At 37.3% G+C, this 16,485-nt stretch overlaps 1 protein-coding gene across 1 annotated transcript; it reads left to right on the top strand.

Annotated features, from left to right (window-relative positions):
* The first annotated feature begins 222 nt into the window (after positions 1-222).
* alg6 (ALG6, alpha-1,3-glucosyltransferase) lies at positions 223-16,231 on the top strand. Its single transcript, XM_004068022.4, has 14 exons — positions 223-398; positions 657-741; positions 1,470-1,559; positions 1,783-1,871; positions 2,015-2,097; positions 2,702-2,766; positions 3,235-3,420; positions 4,389-4,524; positions 7,922-8,007; positions 9,905-9,989; positions 10,082-10,152; positions 11,018-11,086; positions 13,005-13,197; positions 15,501-16,231. The coding sequence occupies exons 1-14, from the start codon at positions 317-319 to the stop codon at positions 15,696-15,698; spliced, it is 1,518 nt and encodes a 505-aa protein (XP_004068070.1). The 5' UTR covers positions 223-316; the 3' UTR covers positions 15,699-16,231.
* The last annotated feature ends 254 nt before the right edge of the window (positions 16,232-16,485 follow it).

Raw genomic sequence — 16,485 nt, 5'->3', positions numbered from 1 at the left:
TCAATGTAAAAGTAGCATTTTCATAAGTTATTTCCAATAAACATGTTTTATGATTTGCATGACAATGTGTTTTGCTGCTTAAACTTTTCAGCGCCAATCTGTCAAAAACAAAAATTTCCTCTTTCTGTGGGTGAACTTGAACGCACCCTTGCACTTCACAAGTCACATGTTAGCTGACTGACCAACGAGCAAATGAAACGAAGCTTTCTTCAGTGACGTATACAGGAAATGTAAACACATTTGTCAGAAATTTCAGTGAACCCTTTATGAACCGCATGCTTCTCCCACTAAATGTTGTTTTAAACCCGTTAGAGTTATGCAAACGTGGAGTTTGATATCAATTTGTGTCTTACTGGGAGTTGTTGTGAGATGGGGAGTTTCGCTCAATTCATATTCAGGTAGGAACATCATGTTGAAAATGACTCATAAACAGACAGTGCAGCTAAACCTCCTAGACTAGAGTACTAGAGTAGAGACCGGGAGTGGCTTGAAAATGTTTGAATTGGTATATTTATTTGTTTTCTGTTGTGCCTACGTTTTTTCTGCACATTTTAAACGTATCTTGAAAACACTGTAATTAAAAAAAAAACAACATTTTCCGGCTCCTTCATTGGAGTAGCTACTGCTTTACTGACAGCTGAATGTCGGCGTTGCAGGGGCGGGGAAACCACCAATGTTTGGAGACTATGAAGCTCAGCGGCATTGGCAGGAAGTGACCTACAACCTGCCGATTCGAGAATGGTCAGTTCGACACTGAACGACTCTTGCACAAGATTAAACATTTAGTGCTTAATTACGTTTAATATCTTATCCATTGATCAGACTACGATAACAACAATTGCAACTGAGAATAGCTCTGTCTTTGTTCAGCTAAATTGTACTTAAAGCAACAATAATTCTTTAATTTTCTAGCTTTCTAATTGTTGCAAATAATCTAATAGAGGTTTTTAAAATAATCTTTCACTGCACAGGTCGTTCCTCTTCATTCAGACGACAGATCCTGATGCAAATCTGCAAACATGATCTCAAACTCTAGTAAAAACCAGTTTGAGATCAGAACTAAGACATTTCCCTTCATGTTTTGATTCATTTTCTAAAATCTTCCTTACATATTGCTGCAGTACTTGCTGAGTGTTAGACAACTTTAATTTTACACGTCAGAACTTTACTAGTTATGCAGACCTCCTAATTAATTGAAATGTTTTATATTGTGGAGAAGAAAAATCATCAAGTTATTTCACTTGTCAAACGTAACTAAAGTCTATATTTTGGACTCAGTTAAGCTTGATTGCAGTGGTTGAAAATGGCAAATTAACCCTAAATAAGCTTTTTACCATTATTATTTTGTTATCGTTATTGTAGTTTGGATTGAGAGACAGGATTTTTGTCAGGTTGGCCATTGAAATTTTGAGGTTTCACTTAACAATCCTTCCTCAGCTTCAAATCAATCATTCTTGCTTTTTCTCCAGGTACTTTAACTCCACCAACAATGACTTGGCATACTGGGGCCTTGATTACCCTCCTCTTACCGCCTACCACAGCTGGCTCTGCGCTTACATGTAAGTCATTGTAAGGCCCTTGAAGAGGTGACGATAAAAAAGTTGCTTTTCAACCGTTTAAATATGAACTTATTGTTTGAAATCCTTAAAGTGTTTCTTGTCTTATAGTACAGCAACCTCTTTGGCTGTAATTAATGAATGTGCATGTATTTCACTGTTTCTTCTCTTTTGACCATTTCATTAGTAATTAAGTCAAAACGTGTTATTTTGGTATCATCTCCAGAGCCAATATTATAAATCCTGAATGGGTGAAGCTTCACAAGTCCAGAGGTCATGAAAGTCCAGAACACAAGTTATTCATGAGAACTACAGGTATGGTGTGTAGAGATAACACTCTATCATTATTCACTTCACAAGTTTTCTTTGATTTTATTGGTTTAAAATGTTATTTACTTTGGTTTTTAATTCATTCAAACAGACATAACACATTTTTTTCCTTTCCTTCCCTGCTTTAGTCCTGGTGGTAGATTTGTTATTATTCATCCCTGCAGTGGTTTTGTACTGTTTGTACTTGACTGATGGATCTTCTAAGAAAAAGGTAAAATCCGGCTTTAGTTTGACATTTAACTTTCCCCCTACAGATATATACTTCTATATATATATTATTATTTAAATTTATACATGGTATGTTTATGTATGTTACTAGTACTAAAACCCCAAACAGCCCTTTTTATAGAGCTGTGGTTTAGCGAAGTATTGTCTTTAACTTTTTTATAACCTCAGTTTACCTTAAGTTGCTGCTCCTTTCTGTACACTTTTATTAGCTACTTATGGCTCTTTCAAGTTTAACCTATTAGCTTCAGCATTATGACAAAATGTTGGAGTAAAATGTGGATTAAAAGTTTGAAGTGGAATTGTGTTAAAGGAAAGTTTAGGCATAAAAAACCTGCATTTGCATAGTTCCTCTTATCATAAAACGTTGACAGTTTTAACACAACAGAAGCAGCAAAAAATGAAAACATAACCACCAACAGTCATTAAATAAAAGAAACTTAAATATATCGACTGTTCCTAAGTCTACAACTTATAGAGTGCATATTTTCACTAGAGCGACATGCCAGGATGCTGTGAACAGTTGTTACGGGTTATATTCTTACCAATCTTTACATCTTCACCTGTTAACATCTTTACTTTTTTTCCAGGTTTCTGTTCTGCTCTGCATTCTTCTTTACCCAGGAATAATTCTAATCGACTATGGCCATTTCCAGTATCCTTTGAAACAATGTGCTTTTACTTTGATAACTTTTAAAATAGTTTTATAAACTTCTTATACCTAGAGTGGATTAAAAAAAACATGTCATAAATACAGTCTGACTCCAAGAAAGACTTGGACAATTTCCAGAAAAGCCGAGAAGTTTCAACAGGTCTGGATCTCATCCTCGAGTTTGTTTCTATACTATATGGCAAATAACTATAGCATAATATTGATATACTTATATAAACATGGCGGTCATCTCCATGTGGTTGAGTAATACTATTTATATCTGTGCAAGTCATGCAATTATTATAACAATGATCATTTTAAAGGTGACAAAAGAGACAAACTCCTAGTAGGTGGAGTGTGGCATCAGTATGTCCTACTAAAGCATAATATTACAAATAGACTGTGTCTACAGGTGACAACATTAAATACAAATGTGCACCAGGTTGCCAATGTTGGCTTTAACATTATCAGATACAATGGAGTGAGCCTGGGCTTGGCTCTGTGGGGGATCCTGGGTCTGGGTCTGGGCTGGGATGCGCTGGGCTCAATAGCCTTCTCATTGGCTCTCAACTACAAACAGATGGAGCTCTACCACGCGCTGCCCTTCTTCTGTTATCTGCTGGGAAAGTGCTTCAAAGCTGGTTTGATAGGGCATGGGTGAGTGTGTTCCTCAGTTTTTTTTTGTCTTTCTTGCTTACCATAATATGCCTTGAGGGGGAGGTTTGCAAATACATGTATGTTAATGCCTGAGTAATGAAAGGGCTAATACAAAAATAAGTACAAAAAAGTTCAGACTATTTAAAAACTGTTTTATTTTCAAAGTAGACTTCAATGTGTTAGAAAAGCCAACCCTAAGATCTTATAAACTGTTTTAAAATTGAGAAAAATATGTTGTTATCAATATTCAAAACACACAGAAATTCGTTTTTTTTTAAATTATTTTTTAAACTATTATTTTTCAAGACTTTGTTGCTGCATGTGATTCTAATGTGTCAAATTCAAAAGCTAAATTAATCAAGTGGATTAAATGAATGTGTGTGGCAACATGGGCATCCAGAGCTGCGTTTGTCAGCTCATTGTTTTGCTACCACGCATAAATATGTCAGTTGCATGCACATAGCAGTAATATCAGCATGTGAGGGAGCAGTGTCCTCATGAGAGTCCCAGAATGACTGAGGTAATCAGATTGGATGCTGTTACCAGTATGTCCAGTGTTATTTTATCTAGTAACAATGTACCAAGGGCATTGAGTAGCAAATGGAGAAGTGGATTAGGCCCCAGGGGGAGATATGTCCAGATGACACTTTCGCCATGCCCAAACTCCTCAGCTATGCCTGGATGTGCAACTTAAGCGGCAGCTTTGCAATTACAGCTGACAAGATACCCTGACCTATACTGAAGACTTTCAGCTGAGCCATGTCTTTCCCTGCATTCCTCAGCATGAGGGCCAAATACCAAATTTAGGACCTGCAGACAGTATGCACAAACTCCAAGAGGAATTTTAGAAAAAAAAAACAAGCATTTACATTCAAGCCATTGCTTTTTCCACTCTGCTCACTTTGAGTTTATTTTGATTGTCTTTTTATATTCAAATTTTCCAAAATGTGGTCTCTTTGCCTTCATAGGTTCTTCCTGTTGGTGAGAATCGCTGCAGCCGTGGTGGTGACCTTTGCCCTCTGCTGGCTGCCCTTCTTGTCTGACCCCGCCCAGGCCCTGCAGGTGGTCAGAAGGATCTTTCCCGTGGCTCGAGGTCTGTTTGAGGTACAAGCGGAGAACTCTTGTCTTCTAAGTAATTTAAATTGATATTACTTTTTTCATCTTAAGACTTGTGTTTTTAATCACACTTAAAATCCTTTTTACAATAATTTCTCATCAGATTATGCACATTATCCATACTGAAGAAGACCATATCACATCTTTGATTTGATGGATTTTGGGCTCTGCTGTAAATGGAAGCATTCGTGATTGTAATCTATTTTAACCCCTTCATACCTGACTTAATTTCCAATTACCGGATAAAAAAAAAAAAAAAATCTTCATTGGTTTTTTTTCCGTTAAATGTTAGGCAAATTTAAGTTAATTCATAAATTTAGCTGTACACTGCGAATTAGCAACATACACCGTGCTATTTGATGTTCCATCATTTGATAATAAAAATATTGGTTTTTGCTGAAGCAGAATCAATAAGTGGACAGAATTTTAGATTAAAGCACAATTACTTATTTCATGGTTTTAACACCGTATTTTACCAAGCTGTGCCTTGCATTTTTACATTACACACTACGGGTGTGTATTGGCAAGAATCTGGCGATATGATATGTATCAGAATATGCATCTTACGATACAGTATCCCGATACATATAGACTGTCACTCGTTCTTATCTGGAGCCCACAATAAAGCACCACAATCCGCATTTTTATATGGTATTGGCAGCAACGTGTCACAAAGTTGGACATCTTTCATAACATAAAAAACTGCGAGGTTGACTGAACATTTAGCATTTAAAACAAGCTGATTCCCGTGAGATCAGCTGCTCAAAGAATCTCAGTGTCCTGTTGGGGGTTTAAGTGGAAAACAAGTCAGACACTGAAGGACGATCATAAATGATTAAGTAAACATGCAGCATTTTGGATTGATACTAGTATCACCAAATGAAATATCGCGATATATCGTCGTGTCGATTTTCCTCTATGCCCTTATTACACACAACCCATCTGGGACCCACGACAGCTCTCAACAGAGTGAGTCCGTTTCCACCCACTGCCCCAGTGCTTAGCTGAGTGGAAGTGGATACCCTGCTGGATCAAAGAAAAACACTGGAATAAAATGCCGAAAGGTCAGGAGATCAGTTTCACCTAACTCTGGGAGGTGTCGGGGTTCATGACGTACAGTAGAGGGATACAGATAAATCTCACAAATTTATGGCTGGCTTGTTTTCAGCACTTCATAGCACAGACGTGTTGCAGCCACATGGAAGGAGGAGAGCAGCCAGTGATACACTTAAAGGCATATCAGAGCACATTTCAAAACTGCTGACTGCTTCTTTGGAAAAACAGACAAATGCGCACCTGTGTTTGACTGTTTTACACATCCGTGTTTATCATGCTGCGCCTAGTCAGTTACTGCATAGTCACCGAAATATAATATCCCATAAAAAAAGGAGAGTGAGGCTTGTGAACACGAAGACTTGAAACACTTTTACAGTCGGGGTGTTGAAGGCTCGTCATTGAAGAAGCAGAGGTAAAGTGACTCTGTGTATTTTTGCTTGAATGTGTGACTGACATCTCTGAGGCCAAGCTTTGCAGCACTCCCATCAAAAGCTAACTGCGCTTATCTGAAAGTGTTTACACGAGTGGGAGCAGGGTGAAGAGGGGGCTTCTAGGAAAGACCACTCACACGTTTATCCACTAAGCTGCATTCTGCTGTGCCGCCTGCTCACAAACATGGTAGCAAATATTTCTCGTTGTGAAATTCCGTTTTTCGCTTGGAGGTGAAGGAGTCGTGCACTTTTTTATTTGCTGATAGGCAGTCCCCCTCCTCATTTAAGTGTCACCTGGAGGCGACGTCCAGGGACATTCCCATGGTGGTTATTTGGAGTGTAGAAGGAGAAAGGAAAGGGAGAAGGATGGGGCTTAAGAAAAACAACATTGAGCAAACCAGAGCTGCTGACTAGGCTGCCATCAAGATCCACACAGCTGTGCAGCGAGCAGCTGTAACACAGAGGAGGCCAGAAATAGATTTTCTAGTTGGGTCACACTTTGAAAATGCACAGAGGAATCATAAAGCTGATGTAGACATTTGTGGCATATGATATCATTTCCACACGGACGGCTTAATATAAGCGATCTGTTCACAACCGCTTGAACACTCGTCCTCCACATCTGATTTCAGCTGCAGTTACTTTCAGCTGTTATCAAAGCTGTGGCAGAATATCCCTCTCAAATTCCAATTCAAATAATCGTACCTTTGTTTTTGCTTTAATGTATTAACAGTCTGATGTTATAAAGTCTAACTCATGAAAAGTGTTCTCTCTCTAGCCAGTGTCAATAAATGATCACTTTTCAGATTTTCATTTGTCACTTTTTGAATACTTTAATGATGAAAACGCTGGTTTATATAATAACATATTTTATATTCTCATCAAAAAAATTGTGTTTTTGGTGTTTTTAATATTTTTCTTGTGGAATTTTTTCTGATGATGGAGGACATAAGGAAGATTAAGCCTAAAATTGCATTACTGTAGTATGCCTTTACTTTAACAAAAATGAATTGGGATCAGACAAAAAAAATGATGTTTGAAAACACTTGTAGCTGTGACATAGGTGATACAGTGAGAAACCCCCTGCTCCCCTCCATTCTGATGCATGCACTTGTATACAAACAGATCCATTTACGTCTTTGTTTTCTTCACTGCGCTGGCACCTGGCTAGCTTCAGTATTGCTCACCATTTTTGTTGCACTGGTAATGTTAGGTTGGGGTGTGAGGGGCTGTAAGTTAGCAGGAAAGCCTGTAAACAGATGAATGATAGGCAATGGGGGCAGATTAACTCAGCGGCGGCAACAGTTCTGCCCCAACTCTGAGGTGAATTTCTAATGAGCTTTTGCCGCTCTGCAGACACTGTGGTGGAAAACAACACAGTTTTTTTTATTTTGGCTAAAAGCAGTGTACCGGTAATCATAATGAAAAGACTGGGAACGATTTTAAAATAGATAAAAGATGATTGGAGTGGGTCTTTAAAACAGATTTCTGTTTGCCAAGGCTTAAAATGTGTAGTTGTTGACACAAAGACATACTTGATTGTATCTGTTTTGTAAAAAAAAAAAAAAATCTGGTAATTTTATATTTTTTAAAGCATTGAAGTTGATTTTTAATTTCTTCTTTTTTGGAACCATTACAACTGTCTTCTGAATGTAGTGTGAGAGATTACTATAGATTATGCATTTGCTAAGAATCTACTCTTATGCTTATTAAAGATCTAGTGTAAAAGTCAAAAAGAACAACCCTCTTACATCTTTGCAAAATAAAAAATAAAAAATGTATTATTATTATCTTGTTTAGTCTGACCTCTAAGTTGAAAATTCAAGCCTATAGCTGTTTCATGCTTTGCCTTGTGATGTGTGTGTGTGTGTGTGTGTGTGTTTTGTGTTTACGTCCAGGATAAAGTGGCAAACACATGGTGCAGCCTTAATGTACTGATAAAGATCAGAACGCTTATGTCTTCAGATGCTCAACTCTACCTCAGGTAATCCTTTTATTTTGAAAAGATTGTGCTGTTTGTTAGCTACCGTGTATGCTCTATCCTTCTGTGCTTTTTATCTCCTTCCCTCTCAGTTCCTGGTTTAGGTTTACACACGACACCTAGCTTGCTTTTTAGAATACAAACTCATGCAATGAGAGAGAAAAAATGAATCCCTTAAGGAAAAGTCTTGTGAGGATCTTCTGAACACAAAGATGTTTTTGAAAATCTGGCTGAAAGAGGCTGAAATGCCTAAGGAGTATAAAGAAAATAAATCATACAGAGATGGTAAACAGATTAAACCAATCTGACACCAAAATCTAATAAAAGAAATAAAACTTTTTGGATTGTGTGCTTTATTAAATAAAGAAATAAAGCGAGAGGAAAAGAAGAAGTGTTGTATATTCTGAATAGAATCTCATAGAGGAAAAAAAACAACTTGTACAACTGTTGTGACATGGTTGACCCTGCCTTAGTCCCTGAGCTCCCTAAATTTAGTCGTCCCATGTTCACAGCATGGATGCGGATCTGCCAGACTGTTAGTCCAGGGATCAAGTTGGACCACTTTTGCTGTCGTGCATTTCAAACAAATGAAAAACACTCTTGTGTTTTTGGCACTGGGGTGAATTGCTGAATACTCTGGTGTGGGTGTTCTGTGTACACGAAGTGAATCAGCTGTGAAAGCTGATCCATGTCCTTCCGGACTGTAAAACCCTGCGTACGCATGACGGAAATGCGCGGCAGCCACACAAGCATACACACAAGCAGCCACACAAGCATACACACACACACGGGCCTTGCTGTTATATCTCCACTCTTTTTATTTTTTTTAGCCATATCTGTCTTTCGCTTCAGCCATTTCTGAGGCTTCCAATAAAAACACACCATAGCCATCACACGCAAAACTAACTCCTGACCTCTGCACTTTGTTATAATTGGAAGTTAGTCTATGCCAGGGTTCTGCAACCTTTAATACCTAAAGACTCTGTTTCTTACTGATGAAAAACCTAGTAAGAGCTGCAAAGTCTCTGTTTAGAAAAATACACTTATTTATGTTTTTGTGACCATTAAACAATTTATTTATGACATGTCTTTTAATTTAAGATATTTACAATAATTGAATTATCATTTTCTTTGTAAAACAATTTAAATATTTTTATTTTTATTACATTTGACAGTAGCACATACAAGTTCCCTTCAAAGTAAAATACACCCTGTAGTAGTGTAATCTTACCGCTGGAGTAGATATATTTAAAATCAGAAATCCAAGAAATCACATGGGACATTTTCTTTCTTTATGACCTTTTCATCTTTACTATCTAAAATAAACATGACAACATTGATGTAGAATCCATAATACATCTATAGTTGCTTTAAGCTTTTTTTAAATTATAAACTACTCCTACTATTATTTTTCTCAGTTATCTGACATGTTAAAATTCTAGCTATAAATGAAAAAACTTAATTAACAAATTAAATCAACTACAAATCTTTTACTTAATGAAATGTTTAACATTTTTCTTCAAAACCAAAGAGGCACAATGGAGGGATGAAGGAGTTGCATGTAGCTGCAGAGCTACTGGTGTATGACTCCTGACCAGAGTCGAGCCTTTTTCTGTGCCTCAAATCTTGAGAGATGTAAATTATGGGTTAAACTAATGCTCGGTAGCGCCAAGAAAAGTTATTTGGTGCTGAGTAAGGCCACCTAAAAACTTTTACAGGTTTACAGGGAATTCTGGTAGGATATTTCATAACTTTGAATCAGATCATAAAGAAATACTGACACTATAATTGACTTTTAATGCGATCATTAAGAGATTTTTCACTTTGAAAAAAAAATAGCGGTGGAACAGATCAAAACTATGATGAAAAGAAGCTTTGAATCCTTTTATTTTTTTTTCAGTCTCGTCTTCACCCTCCTAGCAGTTCTCCCGTCCTCCATCAGACTACTGACACGGCCAACCTTCTGGCACTTTAAACTGGCTTTGGTGAGTGTCTTTGCTATCTAGTGTTCATTCAACGCTGAGTTGTAATTATAAAGATATCGGCCTTGTTAAAAACTTAAACGTCTGACTTTTAGGTGAATTCATCTTTGGGCTTTTTCCTGTTTTCCTATCAAGTCCATGAGAAGTCCATCCTCCTGGCTGCTCTGTAAGGACATCGCAAACATGGTTTCAAAATTTTCTTTACAAAGGAGCTATTTAGCCACGCCCCCCCCAACACACACAATAATGTAATTTGATTTAAGTATGTGAACATTGTCAAAGTGACTTCACCCCCCCTCTCTAGCAGCTCTGGCTGGTGAACTGATTACTCACCCCTGTCATCACACTCATTACTACACAAACACAAACCCTGCTTCCACTGTAAGCTATGCAGAGGGGCATGTCAGGGGGTAGCTGGGTAAATGTCGAGCTTGCACAGGTGTCCATAAAGGCATGCATGTGTGAGGTTTGTTGGTCGTGTATAAAACGGCTGGAGGAAAGAGAGGCCTGGGAGCGACATGACAGTGAGGGATTTGGTTCCTAGATCTGGGCTCATCTATTAATCTAGATTAGGGGAGATTGTTGCTTTATTAACTATTGAGTTATATCTCCCACCTGTTCTGCTGAATCAATCAGTAATGCATGTCCTGGGATTAGGAAAGAATGGGAAGCGGCAGCTTGGGGTGTTGTTTGCGCAGAATCAATTATTGGGCTGTAACAAGATCGCCAAAGAGCATTGACTGTAATTATGGGCTGTGGGACCGATGGAAAGGCTGCTATCAGAAAAGACCTGCCTCTGATGGAATCAACATGTTTTAATTGACAAGAAATACACAGTCACACTTACAAGCCCTGAAACGTTTCCCTAAAATGTGTCCAGGATATGAAATTAAATTGACGACGCAGACGTGGTTTATAATCTTTCAATGGAAGCTGTACAGATATAGCTTTGTTTTGGGATGCTGATCTGCTACTCTTGATATAAAGTAAGGCTATTGAAAAGGTTTTAACTGTGCTTGTTAATCTTTCAGTCCAGTCTGTCTACTCCTAGACGACCTGCCCTTTATGAGTGTTTGGTTCCTGCTGGCATCTACTTTCAGGTACAGTGAATCTTTTTTCAGTTTATTTGTATTTTTTTACGTAAAAGGTTGTGCAGGATGATGTGAGCCATTTCTAATGAATCGCCGGGGTTAAATGTTTGGAGACACACTGAAGTGTGCAACAAAGTCCAATGAAATGAAATCCCCTCATTAACTGTCATTTTGAATGACTTCTCTTGATCACCATTGGTGTCTTTAACACAATTACTCATTACCGTCTAAAATAAACTATACTTTTGGCTTAAGTTTTATTTTTTTTCTTCATTTGCAACTGCCAAGGTATAAATCACAACATAACTATATTGTTGTAACATCATACAAAAAAATCTTATTGTTTATCTGTCCTTAACTCTTATGTTGTGCTCGAGCCAAATTTCACCCAATTTCAAGTGTGAAAATGGGTCAATTTTGATCCAAACACAATATAATGATTAAAACATCCTTAATGAGGTGCTTTGAACATTATTATTTCTGATTCTCTGTCACACAACACATCTAAAGCTTCTTCACAGGATTTCAAATTAAAAGCATAATTTGTCCTAGCATTTCCTATCTTTCTTCAATCACCGTAAAACAAAACAAAACTTTAATACATCAGCATCTGGTCAAACTGTATTGTCTGAGTTGTTTTCATTAAAAAGTCAATGAAATCATGTTGGTCTAAATGTAAAAGTCAAATAAAAAAGCTTCTTTCTTGGACTGATTTGAAACAGAAATCAATATTGATGGAGGTTTCACTTACAGAAGTGTGATGCAAGACCGCATACTATCAACATTACACCTGAAATTTTAATTTGAGTCCACAAAAAACTCAGTTTGTGTAAGTTTACTTATTTAACTGACAGATCTACCTAACCGCGTTGGTCAATTTTTAATCAGTGTTTGTTGGCGGACTGTTGAGGTAATTATCAATACCCCAGTCATACAAAGTAAAGTATTGCTAATTGCGTACAAACTTTTTCCAAATTTTGAACACTTATTGAGCTAAAGAGAAGTTAATGCTGGAGGCAAACCATTGGAAGAAATTATTGGTTTCTGGGACAGAAACCGCCAATCAACAGCCTGTTGTGGACTGTCCGTTAGAGGACATAAAAATCACAGAAACAGTCCTAAAAAGTTGGATCATGTGGGATGAGCTGATCGCCATGAAGGGAAAGACAAGTAGTGCTGCAAATGTTGCATCTAAGTTTCAGCAGCTGTTGTTAAATTCTTCCGGCAGCACTAATTGTTGTGCGTGTGGTTTAGTATAAGGATATCTGGGGATTACAGGGCATAGCCTGCATGCCTGGCTTTAAGTGTGTTGTGTAAGGACAGGCGGTCATTCTGGAGCTGCTTCCCAGTACAGTCTGACTCTGACCATCACATTATCTGGAGTTTCTACAGACATCGCAATTTAAAAAAAACAAAAAAACATCTTTTTGTTTGCATAATTGGCTGACTGGCTGCTGGAGCTGTGACCATTTTACTTGTGAATGAAACCAGTCTCCTTAAATCGAGGAAGTATGTATTTTCTAAAATGTGAGACATTTATCAACTGAATGGATGGTTTTTGTTTGAATAAGTAGGTTGTTGTGAGGGAAAAGGTTTGTGGAATGTTGTGGGATTTACTATAAGTCAACTGTTGTTCTTGCCTGTGCACCCTCTGCTAAACTAAGGTAATGTTAGAGCTATGTTTTTTAAGGGGACAGACCACTTGAACAGGCCTGCAGGGAGACACTGGAAGATTATTGCTGTCGCCTCTTTTTCGGAAACCATGACTATTAATTTGGAAGAGTTTGTTGTTTGTTTGGGTTTTTGTCTCATGACACGCCCAGAAAATTAAAAAGCACAAGGCTGCTCCTTTTTTTTAATTCATACTAGGATTAAAAAGAGAGCTAAGTGGATTCTAAAGTTTGATTGTTCCTTTTCCTCTGTGCAGCATGTTGCCTCTGTTACTGAAGGACGGTCTGCTGGTCCCGTATGCTGTGACCTCAACAGGCTTCCTCCTCCTCAGCATCTACCTTCTTTCTGCACTGGATCACTGCACAGAGGACGAGTTACAACTGACCACCTATAGGAAACTCTTCTTCTTCCCCTTCAAATCGGACCTGGGATGCATAGTGAGGTGGAAGGTTAGTGGGGCTTCTGATCATACAAAAGTTGTATTTTGAACCTTTTACCCAGAGCCTAGGGATGTTGGAACATTAAATTCCTGCTTCACTCCCAAAGAACTAGAAAAAGCACCAAAGCCACATTACTTGGTATGCTAAAAATGTCTCACCAAAAGGCAAAAAGCTAGAACTTTTGAAGCCGTCTGGAACTTTTTGGGTGTGAGCTACAGCACAAAACATATTCTAATTAACTAATTGTTTAGTTTGAGATCAGTTCTGACCCCAGACATCCGTTGGGCAAGAATCGACCTATAATGTGAAACAATTGTTACCCGTTTTTATTTTAGACCAATGGTGCTACAAGTTGAATTAGAGACGACCCCATCATTCTGCCCTACTAAAGAAGAGAAATATTTGTGTTTTGATTTTAATCTACATTAGTTGATTTGCAAAGAGCAGATATAAGAAAACCCAACATTATCATGGTAATGGAATAGAAATGTGACCGACTAACCTGAATTTCAAAATAAAATCCCCTAACTGGAAAGATAAATTAAAATAACAGGAAGGAAAACTTTCAATGTGTCTTGAAAGTCTATGAGAAAGATTATTTAAACAAATTAGAGCCAAGTAGGAACTTCCAGATTAAAGCTCATTTATATTGAAAAGAATTAGAGCCAGGGGCAGATTATCAAATGACTTGTAACACAATCATTTCCATATTATAAGGCCAAACATTAAAATAACATCCATCAGGTACTAGCAAGTGTTTTTTTTTCTTTTGTCTTTTTGGTTGATTTTAAATGTACAATATTTACATAGGATGTGATTTATTTATTTTTACGTTGCTCTTTAACATTAGATTTTGCATCAAAACTACTCACAATTGCAACCACAATCATTTGATTGAAAGATGAACATCAAAATCCCAACTCTGCAACTTGCTCCTCCTAAGTTTAAGCTATTAGTTTTTTTGTTGTTTTTTTTTCACTGGAGTTTTAAGTAAAGGATTTTACTGAGGGCTTTTCTAGTTAATATGTTTTTAACAATGTGGGGTTGGAATTTGCTGATTACCTTAAACCTGTTTGTAAATAAATTTGTAGAAAAAAAAGCTAGAATTCTTTGTGAGATGTTAAGCTTTTTCTTTTGCAGGTTTGTTTCTAGTAAGGGAAACTAAACATGATAAAAACTCTTGGGCTTGATTCAATGACGTTCATGTCCTGGAAAAAGGGGAGTGGTACGGCTGCCGGGTCAGAAGTGCTGATTGCAGGATCCCAGGTGCCTTGCATTTTCACAGTGGCACTAGATCCAAATTGCAACCGTGTCAGAAGATATACCCAACTGTATAAATAAATACCACGTGCTTGTGTAAGCTGTCCGGGTATAAACGTCGCTGCTAGCCAAAGAATTATTTATCACTTATTTAAGTTTCAAAAGCGGCTGAAGTGGCTTCACCACTAGCCCCTTAGCGACAGAGGCAGCGGTAGGGTGACAGAGATTAAGAGAAGGTGTCTTTTTATAGAGGGTGTCATTAACACAGGTTTGCCTAGATATATTTATTTACACAAGCAGCATAAATAGCGAGTCCAGACGATGCCGATAAGGTTTCATGGGTTTTGGGCTGCATGGGTGGTGAGGGCTTAAAGTGTTTCCTACATCATTCTTAAATACTTATCTGCAGAGTCTCATCCTCGCATCTGGGAATAGCTGTAGAACGATAAATGTACTTTGCCTTAATGATATTTTTATACCCGAGTTTCGTTTAGCGCACTACTCAAATTAGAGATCTGATGTCTGTTACTTAATGATTTGACTTCAGCCTAAATTGTTGGGTTTTCTTTCATTTTCTGAGACTTTGTTGTCAGTTTTGAAGTTCTGGTTGGGAATAAGGTCAAAGAAATTCCAAAACATTGTACATGTACTTCACCCAAATATTCTAGGGTAAATAAATTCCTGGTACTGAACAGTGCAGGTGAAGTTTTCCAGATTATTTCTTGCAAGATAATCAAGTGTAAATTAAACATGTATATAAACAAGTAAAAAAGAATTAATGGTAAATCCATTCACATTTTAGTTCCATGTTCCATGTTTAGTGTTGTTTTTCCACATCAAAATAATCCAAATATTATACATATATACATATTTTGCATTGTCATTTGCATTTCTCAAACTGTCAGCCAATGAGCTTAAGTTGTTAAGAGTAATTCGATCATCATCCTAAATTTGTTTTGATCTAAAAAAGGATTAGTTTGTTCCACCTTTGGTCAGAAATTTTTGAATTTTTGAGTTAATTTTTCTTTTTCTTTTTTCTTTTTCTGTGACAGTTCTACATCAGTGTAGCCGCCATGGTGGGTTTGAGCATCACAAGCGTGACTCTGGATCCTCCGTCACATCTACCCGACTTGTTTCCTGTCTTGGTGTCTACAACCGCTTACTTGCTGTTCTTGGGGACAATTATACATTTTAACATTCTTCAGTTCAGTGGACCACCCAGTAAGAAAAGCCAAAAGAAGAGCAACTAAACTACATTTTACTCCAGTGGAGTAAGTGTTGTATTGTAAGGTAGATTTAGGGTTAGGGTGCTTGAGGTCTTTATTGCAGAGCTTGGGTGGGAGTACCAAATGAATTGTGGGAGTATTTTGTTGGTGAAATAATTACTTTGACACTGTGATCTGTTGTTTTTTTATTTTTATTTTTATTTTATTTTGTATGGACCAAATCTTCATTGGATAGTTACATAAAAACACTTTGGTTAGGCTGTTCCAGGTTAATGGACACACAAAGAGGTTCATTGCAAAGTCTGCATATGCATCCATGTTTTTAAGACCTTTATACAAACTAAAGAAGGTGAGGAGCATTTGTTATGTCAGTCATACTTGAAAAAAGGATTATTGTTCCTTTGTTTGTTGTCATTGTTGTAATGGCAACACAGCCCCATTTTCTGTTCAGATTTTCTTTAAGTACTTTCCTGCTTAACATTTTTTACACATCATTAAACTTGTTTTGTACAAACTTCATTTTGTGAAATTAAATCATGCTTTTCAGAGTTCTAAAATGAATATCTGTTCCACTGCAACTTTATAAAAAGATTGGATTCAAAGCAGCTCCACATAAATTGTCTACATTAGCCAAATAGATTGTTGAATCGCAGCCAGAGCTTTGGCAGACGCGCAGGGTATAATGGGACGGAAATTAAATCTTTCTAAGCTTTTATTCAACACCATTAAATATTCATTACAAGTCTTTGGTAGCACACAGGTCCGCCAAAAAAGAGCAGTACACTTAAAGCAAAACAAGGGACTGGAGAGG

This window comes from Oryzias latipes, chromosome 4 (assembly GCF_002234675.1).
Source record: "Oryzias latipes chromosome 4, ASM223467v1".
NCBI classification, from domain to species: domain Eukaryota; kingdom Metazoa; phylum Chordata; class Actinopteri; order Beloniformes; family Adrianichthyidae; genus Oryzias; species Oryzias latipes.
The sequence above is the reverse complement of the archived record's forward strand: the minus strand, read 5'-3'. Positions and strand labels throughout refer to the sequence as shown.

Bases quoted from the DNA above. Each gene is read 5' to 3' on its own strand.
- alg6 (XM_004068022.4), top strand. From the start codon at position 317: ATGCAAACGTGGAGTTTGATATCAATTTGTGTCTTACTGGGAGTTGTT. The intron at 399-656 runs GTAGGAACATCA...TCGGCGTTGCAG, and splicing joins TTCGCTCAATTCATATTCAG to GGGCGGGGAAACCACCAATG. The intron at 13,198-15,500 runs GTTAGTGGGGCT...TTTCTGTGACAG, and splicing joins GATGCATAGTGAGGTGGAAG to TTCTACATCAGTGTAGCCGC.